Raw genomic sequence first — 17,496 nt, 5'->3', positions numbered from 1 at the left:
TTGTTTTACAGGTAAAGAAATTGAAGTTCCAGGAAGTTAACTAATCTTTGTGAAGCTGCACAGTTAGTGGCCAAAGAGAGCTATGAATCCACTTCTTTGAATATACCAAAATCTATTCCCTCCCATTCTCCTCCAGCATCTCCTCCTCTCCCAAGTCTCTGTGACTCTCCTGCCTGCCCAGTTCCAGCCCCTTTATATCAGTAATTGGCATTTACTAGGCTAGTTATCACCGAGGGTGGGGGGAAGACTATAAATGCTCTAATTCAATTCATCGGGGTTTTTTGTAGGACAATTTTTCTTGTTGATTAAGGTCAATTTGAATTTTCTTCCAGTACGCCAAAGCATTAGCTCAGCATTTTTTAAAGTTATATATTGGTAGTAATATTCCCATTTCATTCAGGCCATTAATAAAGTAAATGAATAAAATTGACCTTGAGAGGGATTCCTTTATGTCATCATTCAGTACCTTCTTTTAGATTTATTGTAACCCTTACCCTGGAGTCCTCAAGCCAATTGACAGAATCAATCTTTGTTGAGACTTTGAAAGTATTTCACTAGAAGGTATTTTCACTCAAGACTGTAGAGGCATCTCACTTCATGGAACCTGATTCTAGTTTGATTCTTATCCAGAAATTTCTCTTACAACAAAATACTCAACTGAATTTAAAACATTCACAAATCTACCTTGTATTTCAGCAGAAATATCTTTTTCCTCTCCTCAGGGTGTTACATTTCCAGCTATGCATGCCATGTGGTCTTCTTGGGCTCCCCCTCTTGAACGAAGCAAGCTTCTTAGCATTTCATATGCGGGTAAGGCAACTATTCTTATATAAATTTTGCTACATGTGTATATCAGCCTTGGATTAAAAAAAAAAAACAAACACCTGCACACCAGAATGATGTTAGATGCCTCCTTTACGTGAAAATTAAGTTTTAGAGATATAATTTTATTATTAATTTTTTTCTTTGGCTTAACATATAGCAATGCGGCTTACTTAACTAATATCATTTTCTCCATCTGCCATCATTTATTTCAAAACATGTTGCTCATTCAGATGTGAATGCCACGGGTTTTTTTTTTTTTTTTTTTCTTTTTTAAGGTCCAATAGCTGGAAAGCTGAACACTTTTGTCCTTAAAGTGTGATTTCAATTTTTTTTTTTTTGTAAATGTTTATTTATTTTTGAGAGAAAAAAAGCACAAACAGGGGAGGGACAGAGAGGGAGACAGAGAATCTCAAGCAGGCTCCATACTGCCAGCACAGAGCCTGATGTGGGGCTCAAACTCACAAACCGTGAGATCATGACCTGAGCTGAAGTCAAGAGTCATACGCTTAATCAACTGAGCCACCCAGGTGCCCCTTCTGATTTCTCATTTGATTGTCTAATGAGCATATCATGATTCTCAGTCTCACTCTTCATACATCTTTTTTCTCTGCATTTGCCAACATTTTGATCTATGGGTGAGATAGCATAAGCTTTATATATGAATTATAATTTTACCAGATCATACACTGAATGAAAACTTTTGGACTGACTGCTTTTAAATACATTGGCTGAGAAAGACCTCTCTGTGGTGACTTTTAAGCTAAAATCTGAAAGATAAGAATGAATCAGTCATGCAAAGAGCAGAAGGAGGAGCATTCCAGCCAACCGGAACAGCATGTACAAGGGCTCTCAGGCAGGACATAACATAAGAGTTCAAAGAGGGGCGCCTGGGTGGCGCAGTCGGTTAAGCGTCCGACTTCAGCCAGGTCATGATCTCGCGGTCCGTGAGTTCGAGCCCCGCATCGGGCTCTGGGCTGATGGCTCAGAGCCTGGAGCCTGTTTCCGATTCTGTGTCTCCCTCTCTCTCTGCCCCTCCCCCGTTCATGCTCTGTCTCTCTCTGTCCCAAAAATAAAAATAAAACGTTGAAAAAAAAAAAAAGAGTTCAAAGAAATGAAAAACCACTGTGGGTGGCTAGCACTTAATGAATAAAGGGCATAATGGCATAAGATGAGGTTGGAGAAATATACATGGGCCAGATTATATCAGACCTTACAGGCCACAGGAAGAAAAGTAGATTTGGGATTTTTTTCCTCCAAAATACAATGGGGAGACATCAGAGGTTTTGAATCAAGAGAGAGACATGATCCGATTTACATTTTAAGAAAATGATTCTGACAGCGATGTAGAGATTGATGTGAGAAATCTGATGATAGTTCATGAGCAGGTACTACCTGTGGTTCCTCTTTACCTATTGAGTAAAGTCTAAGCCTGAACTGTGGGTCAAGATTCTTTACAGTCTTCACCACTTCATTTTCACTAGCCTGGTCCCTGACACACAGTGTCTGAAGTAAAGTAGATATTCAGTAACTATCCAACCTATTTTTCCAGCCTTTACCTTCTATTCCTTTCCTTTACCCGAGTGAAGTTCCCAAACTCACTCTCTGCTTCCCTACATCCATTCCTTTACTCATCCTATTACATCTGCCTCCATATCATCTTTCTTACCTTGTTTCTACAAGACAAAAATCTCACCCGTCTTTCAAAGTCTATTGCTGCTTCATATATCTTTTCCTGACCTCTATAAGTCAGAGGTAATCTGTCCCATGTTTGAACTTCCACATTGCCCTGTGACACTTAACACTTTCTAAGATGTGATAATTATTTGTTTATTTTTGTCTCCTACATAAGACTAAAACTTGAGACCAGAAACAATATCTGATTATTTTAGCTGCCACTGTACCTATTAAGATATCTTCTATTTGATGATGAAAATTAATTTCAAGGCACCTGAGTGGTTTAGTCGGTTAAGTGTCCAACTCTTGATTTCGTCTCAGGTCATGATCCCAGGGTCATGGGATCAAGCCTTGCGTTGGGCTCTGCTCTGAGCATGGAGCCTGCTTAAGATTCTCTCTCTCTCTCTCTCTCTCTCTCTCTCTCTCTCTCTCTCTCTCTCCCCCTCTGCCCCTCTCTCCCACTCATGCTCTCCCTTTCTCAAAAAACAAACAAAAAAAAAAGAATTTCATTATTTATTTATCTGAAACAATTGTTTGTAATATATTTTGGGAAATTACATTACTAAAAGCTTCATTCTTATATCATCAAGTATACTGCAGTACATTATGTTTATCAGCCTTAGAGACCATATTTGAACCTTCCCCCAAACACCTGGATTTCTAACACATTTACTAGTAATGTGTCATTTACTAGCTCATGTTATGATAGGTCCTATATTGATGATACATTCTAATTCATCAACAGCTACATAGTTGTAACTAATGTAATTACATATTAATGTGTACATTTTATAAACTGTGGATTTTCTAGTAAATGATTCCTTGAGGGAATCTGTTAGCCATCTCCTTTAAGCAATAAATCTGTCCCCTCCTTGTTCATTTCTCCTCAAAGTTTACAAAATCTTTGTTGTTCTAGGAGCACAGCTTGGGACAGTAATTTCTCTTCCTCTTTGTGGAATAATTTGCTTCTATATGAATTGGACTTACGTCTTCTACCTTTTTGGTAAGCTTATTCAAAAATTTAACTTAAATCATAATGTAACAAATGCAAAATGTAATAGAAGTCTAATAATTGTTTAAAAATGTATATTCCAAATCACTGAGGTTACCAACTCCTAAAAGTACAAAGTTCTAAAATACTGACTATCTGTTTTTTAACTTTATATGGTTAAAATGATCTAGTTATGACATGATGTTAATTTTGGAATATTTCTCAGTAGAAACTGCTGTTGAATTCAAGACTTTAATGCCATACGAAATATCAAAAATTACTGTGTTGGTTATTATGAAAATTTATATTTTGAAAAGTTTTTTTTTTTTCCTCAAGCAAAGTAGAATGCCCTCACTTGGTAGTTTTAATCTTTTTTTTTCTTTTTATTCAGTCCCAGGGCTTTTCATTTCTCAATCTCATTAGCAGGTTGATTCATGTTTTTAATAAATGAGATTGCCATGTAGACATTTCATGCAGAAAATACATCTGCAATCTAAACAAAAAACAAATCAAGCAAAACCAGATACCTGTGGAAATAATAGGTTGTGGACATTTATTTTTTAAAATATTTGGTAAACTCTGAGAGGCAGACTCATGTGGTTAAAATTGTTCTGTTCCCAACTTATAGGAGATGATACAGATAGCAAATATCCCATTAAGATATGAGTGGAACTTGACATCAGCATTAAGCTGAAAACAATTTTACACTAAGTTTATGATTCCATAATTTTTTCAAGACATGTTAAAATTGCTGTTGGTGCATTCTAATTTTATTTAATTTATTTTTCTATTCTAAGGTATAGTTGGCATCATTTGGTTTATTTTATGGATCTTGTTAGTTAGTGATAAGCCTGAAACTCACAAGGCAATCTCCCGCCATGAAAAAGAATATATTCTTTCATCATTAAAAAATCAGGTATGGACTTTGGCACATTTTTAAAACAATTTCAGAACTTTTTTCTTCTCCAGAATTGAGGTACCAATTTTTTTAATAGATATTTCTATTGTGCATGCTCTGGGCAAAGTAGAGAGCAGGCAAATGAAATAAATATATGAAGTAATGGTTTGTTTTGTCTGAAAAATTACAATTCTTTCAAGATTAAATATGTGAAAAGTTACTTTTACAAGTCACTTTAAATTTTATTTTTTTAAAGTAATCTCTATACCCAATGTGGGCTCGAACCCACAACACCAAGATCAAGAGTCACATGCTCTACCACTGAGCCAGCCAGGTGCCCCTATAAGTTGCTTTAAACCTTCTAAAGTAATGATTATCAGTAAGTCTTAAGTTTGTCTCCTTAATTAAGAGAAAATAAAATGTGTTATTTATGAAAAATCTTATAGCCACATTCTAAATGTTGTTAGGAAACTAGTGTTTTTATCTACATTTTATTTATTTGTTTGTTTATTTTTCTCTTTTCTTTTTTCCCCTCCCCACCCCCTTTTCTGTATTTTAAATGAGTGTGATTTAATAAGGAAGACAGCACATTTATTATAATATATAATATGATTTAGACCTACCTGGTTGATTCTCTGGAGTAGACCCTTAGAAAAAAAATTATATGTTATTAATATGTAATATTAATAATGCACAATAGCATGTCAGAAATAAAAGTCTGTCATAATTTAATACAATAAATCTTCAAGTCATGAAAACAAAATATTTGTCTTTTGGGGGAAATAAAAGAAGAAAATGAAAAGTCAGGAAAAATTAAACAGTTTTTTTCTTTAGCACTATTAATGACTTCATAGTTATTTTATTGGTTTTAAGAACATAAAATATTTTATATAAAACTTTCCTTGCCCATTAATTTATTATTGATATTTTCAATTTTTATATATAGTACAAATAGGCAGCAATTAAACACTCATTCACCTTTCTTTTTAAGTTTTTTTTTTAATTCTTTTTTAACATTTATTTATTTATTTTTGAGACAGAGAGAGACAGAGCATGAATGGGGGAGGGTCAGAAAGAGGGGGAGACACAGAATCCGAAACAGGCTCCAGGCTCTGAGCTGTCAGCACAGAGCCCGATGCGGGGCTCGAACTCAAGGACCGCGAGATCATGACCTGAGCTGAAGTCGGACGCCCAACCGACTGAGCCACTCAGGCGCCCCTCTTTTTAAGGTTTTAAATTTTGCTACAAATGTTTCTATAAGCTGTTGAACTTTCAGAAATATGGCATATCTTGGTCTTAAGGTTGGCAAAAACTCAGAAGAAATCATAATATAATAAAGTTACTTTGAGTCCTCTGTGATGTTAATCAGATGAATCACCCACTTTTTCCTCTAAGGAACAGATAAAAGTAATTTAATGCATTGTAAACAGATCTTGCCATATAAAACTTGCTATGTTTTGTCATATTTTCTTAGCATTGATGGTCAACAGCTTACTTATTTCAATACTTCATTTTTATTATTTTTTTATGGATTCATGAAAATTTTCGTTTATTTAGATTTTTTTAAAAGCTTCCTTTCTCGAGCCACCTGAGTGGCTCAGTCAGTTAAGCATCCGACTCTTGATCTCAGCTCAGGTCTTGATCTCAGAGTCGTGAATTCAAGCTGTGTTGGGCTCCGTGCTTCCTGTGATGCCTACTTAAACAAACAAACAGGGGTGCCTGGGTGGCTCAGTCAGTTAAGCGTCTGACTTTGGCATAGGACATGATCTCACAGCTCGTGTGTTCGAACCCCGCGTCGGCTCTGTGCTGACAGCTCAGAGCCTGGAGCCTGTCTCAGATTCTGAGTCTCCCTCTCTCTCTCTCTGCCCCTCCCCTATTCATGCTCTGTCTCTGTCTCAAAAATAAAAAAAATAAAATAAACAGTAAAAAAAAATTTTTAAGAACCAAAAACAGAAAAAAAGCTTGCTTCTTTTTCTACCTTGATATGTGTCTAAATCTTTCCATATCTAAATTTAAGGTTAATTTGTTTTTCCATATGCTTCAGAAAATGGAATATTCAGAAGCAAGGGGAGTCAGGAGAATTATGTTTCACAGAATCCCAAACTGCATTCTTAAACCAGATGATGTTGTGGTTGAAAACATCATAAAATAAGGGCTCCTGGCTGGCTCAGTTGGTGGGGCATGTGACTCTTAATCTCAGGGTTGTGAGTTTGCCCACAATGGGCAGAGAGTTTACTAAAAAAAAAAAAAAAAAAAAAAAAAAAAAAAAAAAAAGGAAAGAAAGAAAGGTTCTTTGTCAGATACTGAGGACTTAAAAATTAACATGAGAAAGAAAATTAACAAGACATGGTTCCTGTGGTACCTGTGATCTCCAGAGGGAGACAGACATTGATGAACATAACTTCAATATAATATATGCTGCTGTATAAAAAGAAATGCTCCCTTGGGGTGCCTAGATGGCTCAGTCAGTTGAGCATCTGACTTCGGCTCAGGTCATGATCTCATGGCTTGTGGGTTCAAGCCCTGCATCAGGCTCTGTACTGACAGCTCGGAGCCTGGAGCCTGCTTCGGATTCTGTGTCTCCGTCTCTCTCTGCCTCTCTCTCTCTCTCTCTCTCTCAAAAATAAATAAACATTTAAAAAAAAATTTAGCAACAAAAAAATAAATGTTCCGTCTCCTTTTCCCCCAAATACCCTACACCTTTGATACAAAGTGGATAGCATAAGAGTGTAGCTACCAAATCAGATAAAAAGAAAAAGCCACAAGAAAGTTAATACTAGCTCTTCCTCTTTTTGAAATAACAGTGAACCCTGGAGGCAGGGTTCATAGGCAGAAACATAGATTGCTTTATTAGCTTTTGAGAAACCACAGAGCCTCAGTGTGCAGGAAATGTAATAATCTGATGCTCCAGGTTAATGGATTCCAGGCTTCTTAATCACGCATCAATAAAAAGATGGGAGCTAACACTCTGAATAAAGGTATATTTATTCATGGTTACATACATGTACTACTGTACTTATATGTATCATAAAACATATACAAAAATGGATTTTTTAAAGAGTAAATAAAATGAAATAAACAGTATGTACATAAATTTGTAATTTTAACAGGAAAACCTTTTTATCACATAAAAATTAGTAATGTTGTTTAATGGGAGCAGTGTTGAGTATGTTATATTTTATGACCCTACTATTATTTTGCTTGGTGAGGTAGCTGACAAAGAACTCACATGAGGAAAAGTGTCAGATTCACTATTTTCTTAGTGTTCCTTTGTGCCTATGTTATTAGGATTCTCTTCTATGACTTGCTCTGTAAGAATCTTTTTGAAGACACTGTCAATTTTGTAGATTTGTTTTATTTAAAACTGGCTAACAAAATCCATAAACCCACTTAAAAAGGTGGGTAAAAACTGTAATATGTTGTGGTACACTGAGAGCAAACCAGAAAGTGAGGATCCCATTAACCCCTTTGAATTGGAGAGACCATACAATATGTGATTGATATACTCCAAGGCCAACCTATGTTTTAAATATTAATAGAGTTTCTTGTTTTAGAATAAAAGTGAGTATAGATAGAAGTTCTAATATGTTTTTCCACACAACAGTTAATCATCTTTTATCCCCGAAGGTGCTTACACCCTACTTTGAAGACCATTTCTCCAGAAGCTACGTAAACAAACTTTCTGTTGCACAGTTCTTATAAATCATTATCATTGAGTAAAGATTCGATAGTGAAATATAAATTATAAGAGGACTTCCAGTCTCATTCCTTTGCCCTTATGTCAGCCTCTGAATTTGATTATGAAACTATATTTTCTAGATGGAGAAATTAATACTGCAAGTGAATTCTGACGTTCATAAGGGATGTTTAGGGTTGACATTATAGTTATAAGATTACATTTCTATTTTTTCCTTTAATCTGAATCATGGATTCTTTGTTGCTGTTTAATATTTTGAAAGAGTTGGTTTAAAACTCTGGAATTTACTAGTCAAGGCTGGTAATGTGTTCTGGATGGAATTTTGGCTGCTAAGGTACAGATATAAACATAGCATACATGAATTGTGCCTGTCATTTTGTTTTGTTTTGTTTTTTTCAGCTCTCTTCACAGAAGTCAGTGCCATGGGTACCCATGCTAAAATCACTACCTCTTTGGGCTATTGTAGTTGCACATTTTTCTTACAACTGGACATTTTATACTTTATTGACGTTATTGCCTACTTATATGAAGGAGATCCTAAGGTTCAATGTTCAAGAGGTAAGAAAAAAGAATCATCTCCTTTTGTATAAAGTGTACATTTTTAAACTACAGACAGAATTTGTTTTTATCTATATAAAATTGTTATTTTGTATCTTCCATTTTACTCTCATATCCTGAACTGCTCTTCTTGCTTCACAACTGTTCCTTCTTTTTTCAGTGTGTGTTAATTCTTGATTCAAGGTACCTTTGGGCTGGTATCTCCCTTAACCATAAAGGTCTTATTAGTCCCTAGTAACATGCCAGGATATCAGACAACAAATTCAAGTGTACCCGTATTCACTTCTCAAAGGGACGGCGGTAGAACTCGCTGGCAGCTGAGAGGGGACTTGGGAGACCTGAGGTCGCTCTGCAGCATTACTTAGGCACTGGCAGAGCTATAGTCGCAAAGCTGTATGAGAAGAGCCTTCCTGAAACTGCTGGTTCTTTGGAACCCATCAGATTGAGGCAGTTTCTATCAGAATCTCTGTGTTGATGGGTTTTGTCTTTAAAGAGCTTGAAGAAAAGCCTGAACAGAGTCAGTTTATAAGGAAAATTGGTGGTGTTTTTGCCTTCAAAGTAAAAGATCAAAGACATAAATGTGAGAGCTAAAACAATAAACTCTTAGAAAGTGTACATCCTTGTGCCCTTGGCACACCAAAAGCATAAGTCACCGAAGAAAAAAATACATAAAGTCTATTTCATCAAAATTAAAAACTTTTGTGATGCAAAAGACACCATCAAGAATGAAAATCCACACACACAAAATGAATGAAAATCCACTAAATGGGAGAAAATATTTGCAAATCATATTTCTGATAAGGATCTAGAATATATAAGGAATATAAAAAATATATTCCTTATATATTCTGGAATTCATACAACTCCATAATAAAAAGACAACCCAATCTTTTAAATGGGCAAAGCATTTGAATAGACATTTCTCCAAAGAAGACATACAAATGACCAATAAGTCCATGTAAAAACGCTCCACATCGTTAATCATTAGGAAAATGCAAATCAGAACTATAATGGGATACTACTTCATACCTATTGGAATTAAAAAAAAAAAAAAAAAAAAAACCCAGAAAATAACAAGTGCTGGTGAGAGGGTAGAGGAAATGGAACCCTTATACATTGCTGATGGGAATGTAAAGTAGTGTAGCCACTGTGGAAAAGTTTGGCAGTTCCTCAAAAACTTAAACATAAAGTTAATATAAGACCCAGAACTCCCCTGGATATAGACCCAACAGAACTGAAAACATATATTCACACAAAAACACGTGCCTGAATGTTCATAACATCGTTATTCATGGTAACCAAAAAGTGGGAACAGCCCAAATGTCTATCAGCTAATGAATATAAACAAAATATGGTGTATTCTACAATGGAACAACTCAGCCACAAAATGAAAGATGGCCCTGGAAGTAAAAAAGCAGCCCGGATGATGAATGTGAAGGCAGCAGGGCTGACTGCACAATTGCATTGGCTACACAGACAGATACACAGCTTTAAACATCGTTAAAGTGAATCTCCAGTCACCTGTCTTCCAAAGCATACTGGGAACACTGGCCATGGACCGAACCTTAAACTGCATCCAAGCAGCTAAGCTGGGAAGAACTCTGGCTACTGTTGAAAATCAAGATCATCTATACTCAAATATATCCGCAAATTGCATTGACAGAAGTTAACCTGAAACGAAGCTTTGGCAATAGCATGGGGTGAGTTTCTCATGAGCAATCTTGTTTTCCTAAGCATTCTGTGAGTAGAGCCTGATTATAATCTACTGTATGACAAATTGCATGGAAATTTAAAGATCATTCCACAGATGCTTCTGTTTGAGATTTTCCTGAGAGAACTATGGAAAGAATGAAATATCAATTAGTGTTGTGCATTTAATTGCCTTCATCCATTTTTCATTGATTTTTTTTAAGTTCTATGAGAGACTTTAAAACCAGAATCATTTATCTTGCATTCTTATACCAAAAGGTATTTTCTTTCCAAATTCAAAGAATTGTGAACACATTTTCAAAATAATTCTCTAATTGTATAGAGCCTTTTTTTTAAATGAATTTCTTTTTTAGGCCACCTGAGTGGCTCAGTTGGTTGAGCGTCCGACTCTTGATTTTGGCTCAGGTCAAGATCTCAGGGTCAGGGGATCAAGCCCCACATCAGGCTCTTGCTGAGCATGGAGCCTGCTTGAGATTCTTTCTCTCCCTCTGCCCCTTTCCCCTGCTCATGCTCTCTCTCTCTAAAATTAACAAATAACAATAAAAAAATAAAAATAAGAAAATTTAAAGCTCTTGATCCTTTGTTATAAGCTTGCTTTTTCATAGAAGTTTAGCTTCATTAGTTATCCTTACTTTTCTTTTTTCTTAGTTTTTCCCAGTTCTAGTGTTCCTGTTCCCTTTCTCTTCTTTTTTCTTCCCTTTTTTCTTTTCTTTTTCCTGTCCCTGTTTCTTTTTCTTTGTTTTTTTGTTTTTTTTTTTTTTAGTTTATTCTGGGAGAAAGAGAGAGAGAGCACACGCATGCACAGGCAGAGGAGGGGCAGAGAGAGGGAGAGAGAGAATCCCAAGTAGGCTCCACACTCCCAAGCATAGCCCAATGTAGGGCTCTATCCCACAAGCCTGAGGTTATGCATGACCTGAGCTGATATCAAGAGTTGGACACTTAACCAACTGAGTCACCCAGGTGGCCCTAGTATCCCTATTTCTTACAGTTCAGTGAGAGTTGGGGCAATATCTATTATCCTATTCTGGATATTAATATTTTAGAATCAATTTTTTAAATAAATGAGTATAAAAGCTTAACAACTGTGAAAGATACCCATGGATATACAAATGTTGAAGATTTATAATAATTTGTAGAAGGTGGTAGTTTTAGGTTGTTGGGAAAGTTTTTAACATTTGAACTTTAAGTGGAAAAATTCAGTAACTCTGATGAATTATCAGTCTCATCCCACCAGGGAACAAGACCAAGATCAGAAAATCCACTTCTCCATTTGCTATAGTTTATTCCTAAGTAGGATTCTGCCACAAATAATGATAGAAGCGATCCCGCTATGCAGAAATCTAAATAGAATAAAATTTAAAGAGGAAATTACTCAGCTTAATACCAGAAAGAAACAAAAATCTTAGCTACAGAAGTAGAATTGGAAATATACAACATTTGAATACAGATGACTATAACCTATGATGAAAAAAGTTAAATCTTTTCTAAAGCTTTTTTGTAAATATTTATTTTTGAGAGAGAGAGAGAGAGAGAGATTGAGAGAGAGAGAGAGAGAGAGAGAGAGAGAGAGAATCCGAAGCAGGCTCCAGGCTCTTAGCTGTCAGCACAGAGCCTGATGTGGGGCTCAAACCCACAAACTGTGAAATCATGACGTGAGCCAAAGTTGGATGCTTAACCAACTGAGCCACCCAGGTGCCCCTAAATCTTTTCTTAAGCATACTTAAATTTAAAATATTAGCAGATTTTATTGGTTTGTACCATTAATGATACTTAAATAGAAGACTTAAACATCACTGATAATATATCTTTCTACCTTTTTTGTGTGTTTGTAAAAGACTAACAGGTGTACCCATCTTTCTCATACTATAAAAACATTTGTTTTTATCAGAATTGTGTCATTTAGTTTTGGCACCTCAGGTGTTTATGCTGGGGAAAAATGACGAGAAGAAAGAATTTTCCTTTCTCCACGTATGTGTTCTTCATTTTACAGAATTTGGGATTTCCTAAAAACTTGACTGCCAAATCATTTCCTACAAAGCAAATAGCATAGCACATTTCCAGGATAAATTCTGTTTCATATCTTCTGGTGCTTTCATTTTGTTTAGGTGGCAACTTAAAGGAAAAGAAGAGGGAAAAATAGAGGTCTATCAACTCACTACCTTTGTCCTCTGCTCAAAGCATGTGGTGATGCATTGTACACCTGATCTAGACAATGTGCATTTTTGAGCATTTCATTAAGCTAAACATTCGGTTCATGTGGTTTTCTGTATCTGCACGTTATTTTATAATATTTCTATAAATATAAGTATGTGTAATTATATATAATCTATAACAGTCATATAATCTATAAATGTATCTATATTTTCTGTTTTATATAAAGATAAATATCTATATGTAAAATCAATCTACCATTTTAAAATATAAATATGAATTTTAAATAGAAATATAATTTTTAAATATAACTATGAATATTTATAGTAAATTTGTATATTATAATTTTATATAACTTAAAATATAAATATTATATAACACATATATAAGTATGTATAAATAAGTGAAAATTGACAAAAACTTTTCAATGGGGAGAATCTATAGGCTAATGTAATAGAAAGATTTGTCCTCTCCTACTGAAACTGCACCCCAAGTCCCAAAATAACATGTAAGATTACTTTGAGCATGGGGCGCCTGGATGGCTCAGTCGTTTAAGTGTTCAACTCTTGATTTTGGCTCAGGTCATATGCTCATGGTTCATGAGTTCCAGCCCCACATCCAGTTCTATGCTTAAACACAGAGCCTGCTTGGGATTCTCTCTTTATCCCTCTCTCTCTCTGCCCCTCCCCCACCTCAAAATAAATAAATAAACTTTTTAAAAAATTATTAAAAAAACAAGATTACCTCGAGCAGACTGGACTATATTAATATCAACACTATATTGTATGAATTTCCTTTGTTTTTGAGTGGTGGTGAATGTGTATATGAATATTGTTTTGGTTCTTACTCCCCTTCCCCCCACCAATTAATTCTGTATCTTCTTATTCCTTCCAGAATGGGCTTCTATCTGCACTGCCTTATTTTGGCTGTTGGTTATGTATGATCCTATCTGGTCAAGCTGCTGACAATTTAAGGGCAAAATGGAATTTTTCAACTATATGTGTCCGAAGAGTGTTTAGCCTTATAGGTAAGTGAAGTGAATCAATGTTTGTTTTGATTTACAATCATTTACTGTGTTTACAGTGCAAAGCAAAATAAAAATGATATTAGTCATTTATTTTGTTCACATATTAAAACACTATGTTTTAACGCATGTAGTGCATTTCTATACAAGATGGTTGGATCTGGGGCACCTGGGTGACTCAGTCAGATGAGTGTCTGACTCTTGATTTCAGCACAGGTAGTGATCCCAAGATTGTGGGACTGAGCCCCATGTTGGGTTCCATGCTGAGCATGGAGTCTGAGATTCTATCTGTCTTTCTCTGCCCCTTTCCCCTGCTCGCACTCTCTCAAATATAAATAAATGAATGAATGAATGAATGAATGAACGAACGAACAAATAAATGTTGTTTTTGAACTATGTATTTTGCGGGTTAATATTTATAATATCCTATTATCTCCACCCTAGTCTTAGCCATTAAAAATGGCTTGCTTTGCTGAATATCATTTCCAGAATTTTATAAATCATTTTGTTTTCAGCTCCAAGTTTGCAGTGAAAATAATATTTTTAAGTCTCTATCCCTTTTCTAAGTGAATACATTTTAATTTTTAATCCAAAAACATTTACTGGCATCATTATATTAAATGAGGAGCTATAAATCAAAGAACTCAAAGCTACCTTAAATAATCGTGTGTTTCAGACTGCTTTCATCAAGGTAAATTTTAAACTATCTATGATAATTATTTCATTTTTTTTAAGATCTTGAGTAAGCAGGGACCCTGGAAGTTGCTGAAGGTTATACTTGAGAAATTACATTGTAGCAGGACCCTATTCAGGATAATTCTACAAATACCTTCTGAGCAGCTACTGCTGGAAGGTGCTGTCCTGTTCCATTGCTTGCTTGTCTCAATTCTCAAGAAATTTCTCCACACCTGCAAGTGAAGTAGATCCCTTTAGATTCAACCCAACTTTCTCTTTTTTGCTTCCTGTTCACCTCCTCTGTCCAATATGGTAGCCACTATCCACATATGGCTATTTACATTTAATTGAATTTTAAAACTAAGTTTCTCAGCTGCAGTATATACAAATACAACATTTCCATCGTCACAGATGGTCATTGGATAGCACTGCTGTAGAACAGAAAGAATGGCAACCCATTCATTAAGTCCCTTCCTATTACTTATATTTTATGCTTAAATGCCTGTAGTAAAATGTGTATATTGCTATCAATTGCTAAAACCTAGATGGAGTGCTTTTCTAACTTTATTTAATAGAGTTTATTTAGTTTATCTTCTTTGGTTATATGAATTTTAAATCTCTTTCTGTATCAACAACTATTGCTTTCTCAAGAACTATATTTTTCAGTCATCCTCTTCTTGCTCTTCCTAGAACTTTAGCTGAGTCTAGGTCACGTGTAGATTTAATCATATTCCATAATGATATTTTCTTTTTACTTTTACATTAGTTGCATTATATCTGTGTTTTCCAGTAGTTTTTTTTTTTTTTCATGAAAACTATGTAAGTTATCTCCTAGGCAGCACAGTGTCTCTACAGTAGGTGGCAGTAATATCAAACCTCAGATTTGTACTATATTATTGGTAGCACAAGCAAATGTTAATACTGGAGCTTTCTTTTCTGTTTATAACTTTTTAACTCCAGGAATGATTGGACCTGCAGTATTCCTGGTAGCCGCTGGATTTATAGGTTGTGATTATTCTTTGGCCGTTGCATTCTTAACCATATCAACAACACTGGGAGGCTTTTGCTCTTCTGGATTTAGCATCAACCATCTGGATATTGCACCTTCGTGAGTACTGACATAAAGATTGGCTAAGATAAAGATTGACTTTAAGTTCATGTCTTTAATTGTGGTAAAATATATATAGCACAAAATATACCACTTTAACCATTTTTTTTTAATTTTTTTTTTTAACGTTTATTTATTTTTGAGACAGAGAGAGACAGAGCATGAACAGGGGAGGGGCAGAGAGAGAGGGAGACACAGAATCTGAAACAGGCTCCAGGCTCTGAGCCGTCAGCACAGAGCCTGACGCGGGGCTCGAACTCACGGACTATGAGATCATGACCTGAGCTGAAGTCAGACGCTTAACTGACCGAGCCACCCAGGCACCCCATAACCATTTTTAAGTGTACACTTCTGTGGCATTAACATTAAGTACATTTACATTGTTGTGCGACCATCACTAGCATGTGTCTCCAGAACTGTTTCTTCCCATGCTGAAACTGTACCCATTAAACACTAGCTCCCCGTTCCCAACCTCCCCACAGTCCCTGGCAAACTCCATTCTCCTTTCTTTCTCTATAAATTTGACTACTCTAGGAATGACTTTAAATTTTGAAACAAAACTTCAGTTTACGTGATAATTAACACTTGAAATTGTTTTTAAATTTAAGCTTTTAACTGTTATCACCTCTGTACACAAGTTCCCATAAAAACATTACACATTATAACTTGTGTCTCTCTATCCAGCTAGAATAGGAACTCTTAAGGCAGACGCTGTCTTATTATCCTCAAAGTTTACTGTGGTAATTGGCACATAGTGGCCATTTAGTTGGATGGATGAATGCCTAAGACCAGACCAAATTATTTGTCTAATTATTATCTTACCCATGTGCAAATACATTTGTCTAACTTATCAATCACTTTCACAAACATTACCTCATTTTTATCTTTAAAGCATTCCTATAAGATAGATATTCTTAACTTATTTTATGACTAAGAAGACTCAGATTCAGAGAAGTTAAGTGATTTGTCTTGTACTACCACAGCTAATAAATGATAGAGCCAAAATACAAACCTAAAATCCTTACTCTTTAAGCCCAGAATTATTTTTACAATTCCCTCTCTGGAAATATTCTTTGGGCCACATACTTCTAGGATTCTTTTGTGCCAGTTATCAAGGTAGAGGAGGAGGCTGTGTAAATATTTTAACCCAGAAGATTTGGTACAGTTAATTTTTAATGGATATGAATTTACATTTGGAGAAAAGATAGATGGTCCCCTACCATCTTCCCCCAGCCTAAATTCTTCACACCTAGACTACCACAGAATTTTCTGATTCCTGTTAATCCTCAGTCTCCCATCCCTTGGGTAAGTACCTAAAGTAAGAAGTCCAAGGAGGTTCCACACGATCAGAATATAAGTGTGCCCAGCTCCCTGATGAGTCCTTCTGCCGCTTTGCAGTGCCTTCTACTAAGGCTCATTCTTGGCCCCTGTGGCAGGGCCATTTTCTCCCCATCCCTCTGCATCCTTCCCAGTTCACACCCCAGTTCTTCATTAGGCCTTTCTAGACCATTAATGCTTACTTTTTTCTCCTCTTCTTCTCAGTGCATTCATTTATAATTTTATGCTAGATGCATTTATATTAACTGCCTTACCTTGATTTGTAATTGTTTCTAAATGCAACTCTTCTTTCTTATCTCCCCAATTTGGAGGTAAACTCCCTCAGACTGAGTCATGCTATATATCTATATCACAACTTCTGCACAAGGAGAGGCACACCCAGTCCACACTTGTTGAGTGGTTGACTTACATGACCATACCAAGAAAGTAGGAGCTTCAGTGTTACATATCCACCCAACAGTGGGGAACCAAGGAAGAAAACCAGTAAAATTTAGGCATTGGACCAAGAAACCATTTGATATAAAAGGTGGTAACCTAAGCAAAAGCTCTGGGACTATAAGCTCTGAGAGCACAGGGGCCACATCTCTTATTTACACCAGCCACACCATGGCCCTGTGCTGGGTCATGGTCAATCAGGTGCATGAATGGAAGAATGAAAATAGCCTTTCACATTTAGTACCACGCTAAAACTCTTTCTAAAAAACAATTTGGGTATTGGTCTTACTGTATGTCAACACTTTACTATTATATAATAAAGTCAAATTTTATATTTTCTATTAAATTTAAATACAGAATTCTCGGGGCGCCTGGGTGGCGCAGTCGGTTAAGCGTCCGACTTCAGCCAGGT

General features: G+C 35.8%; 1 protein-coding gene across 3 annotated transcripts in view; it reads left to right on the top strand.

Annotated features, from left to right (window-relative positions):
• SLC17A5 (solute carrier family 17 member 5) overlaps window positions 1-17,496 on the top strand; it is a 49,799-nt gene that overhangs the window by 11,578 nt on the left and 20,725 nt on the right. For all 3 annotated transcript variants that reach the window (XM_030315850.2, XM_036064404.1, XM_036064405.1), the window contains 6 exons: window positions 723-810; window positions 3,416-3,502; window positions 4,288-4,406; window positions 8,485-8,643; window positions 13,399-13,531; window positions 15,164-15,311. In XM_030315850.2, coding sequence (XP_030171710.1) covers window positions 723-810; window positions 3,416-3,502; window positions 4,288-4,406; window positions 8,485-8,643; window positions 13,399-13,531; window positions 15,164-15,311 — 734 coding nt within the window. The remainder of the gene's footprint in view (window positions 1-722; window positions 811-3,415; window positions 3,503-4,287; window positions 4,407-8,484; window positions 8,644-13,398; window positions 13,532-15,163; window positions 15,312-17,496) is intronic.

This window comes from Lynx canadensis, chromosome B2, assembly GCF_007474595.2.
Source record: "Lynx canadensis isolate LIC74 chromosome B2, mLynCan4.pri.v2, whole genome shotgun sequence".
NCBI classification, from domain to species: Eukaryota; Metazoa; Chordata; class Mammalia; order Carnivora; family Felidae; genus Lynx; species Lynx canadensis.
This window is presented reverse-complemented; position numbering and strand designations above follow the sequence as displayed.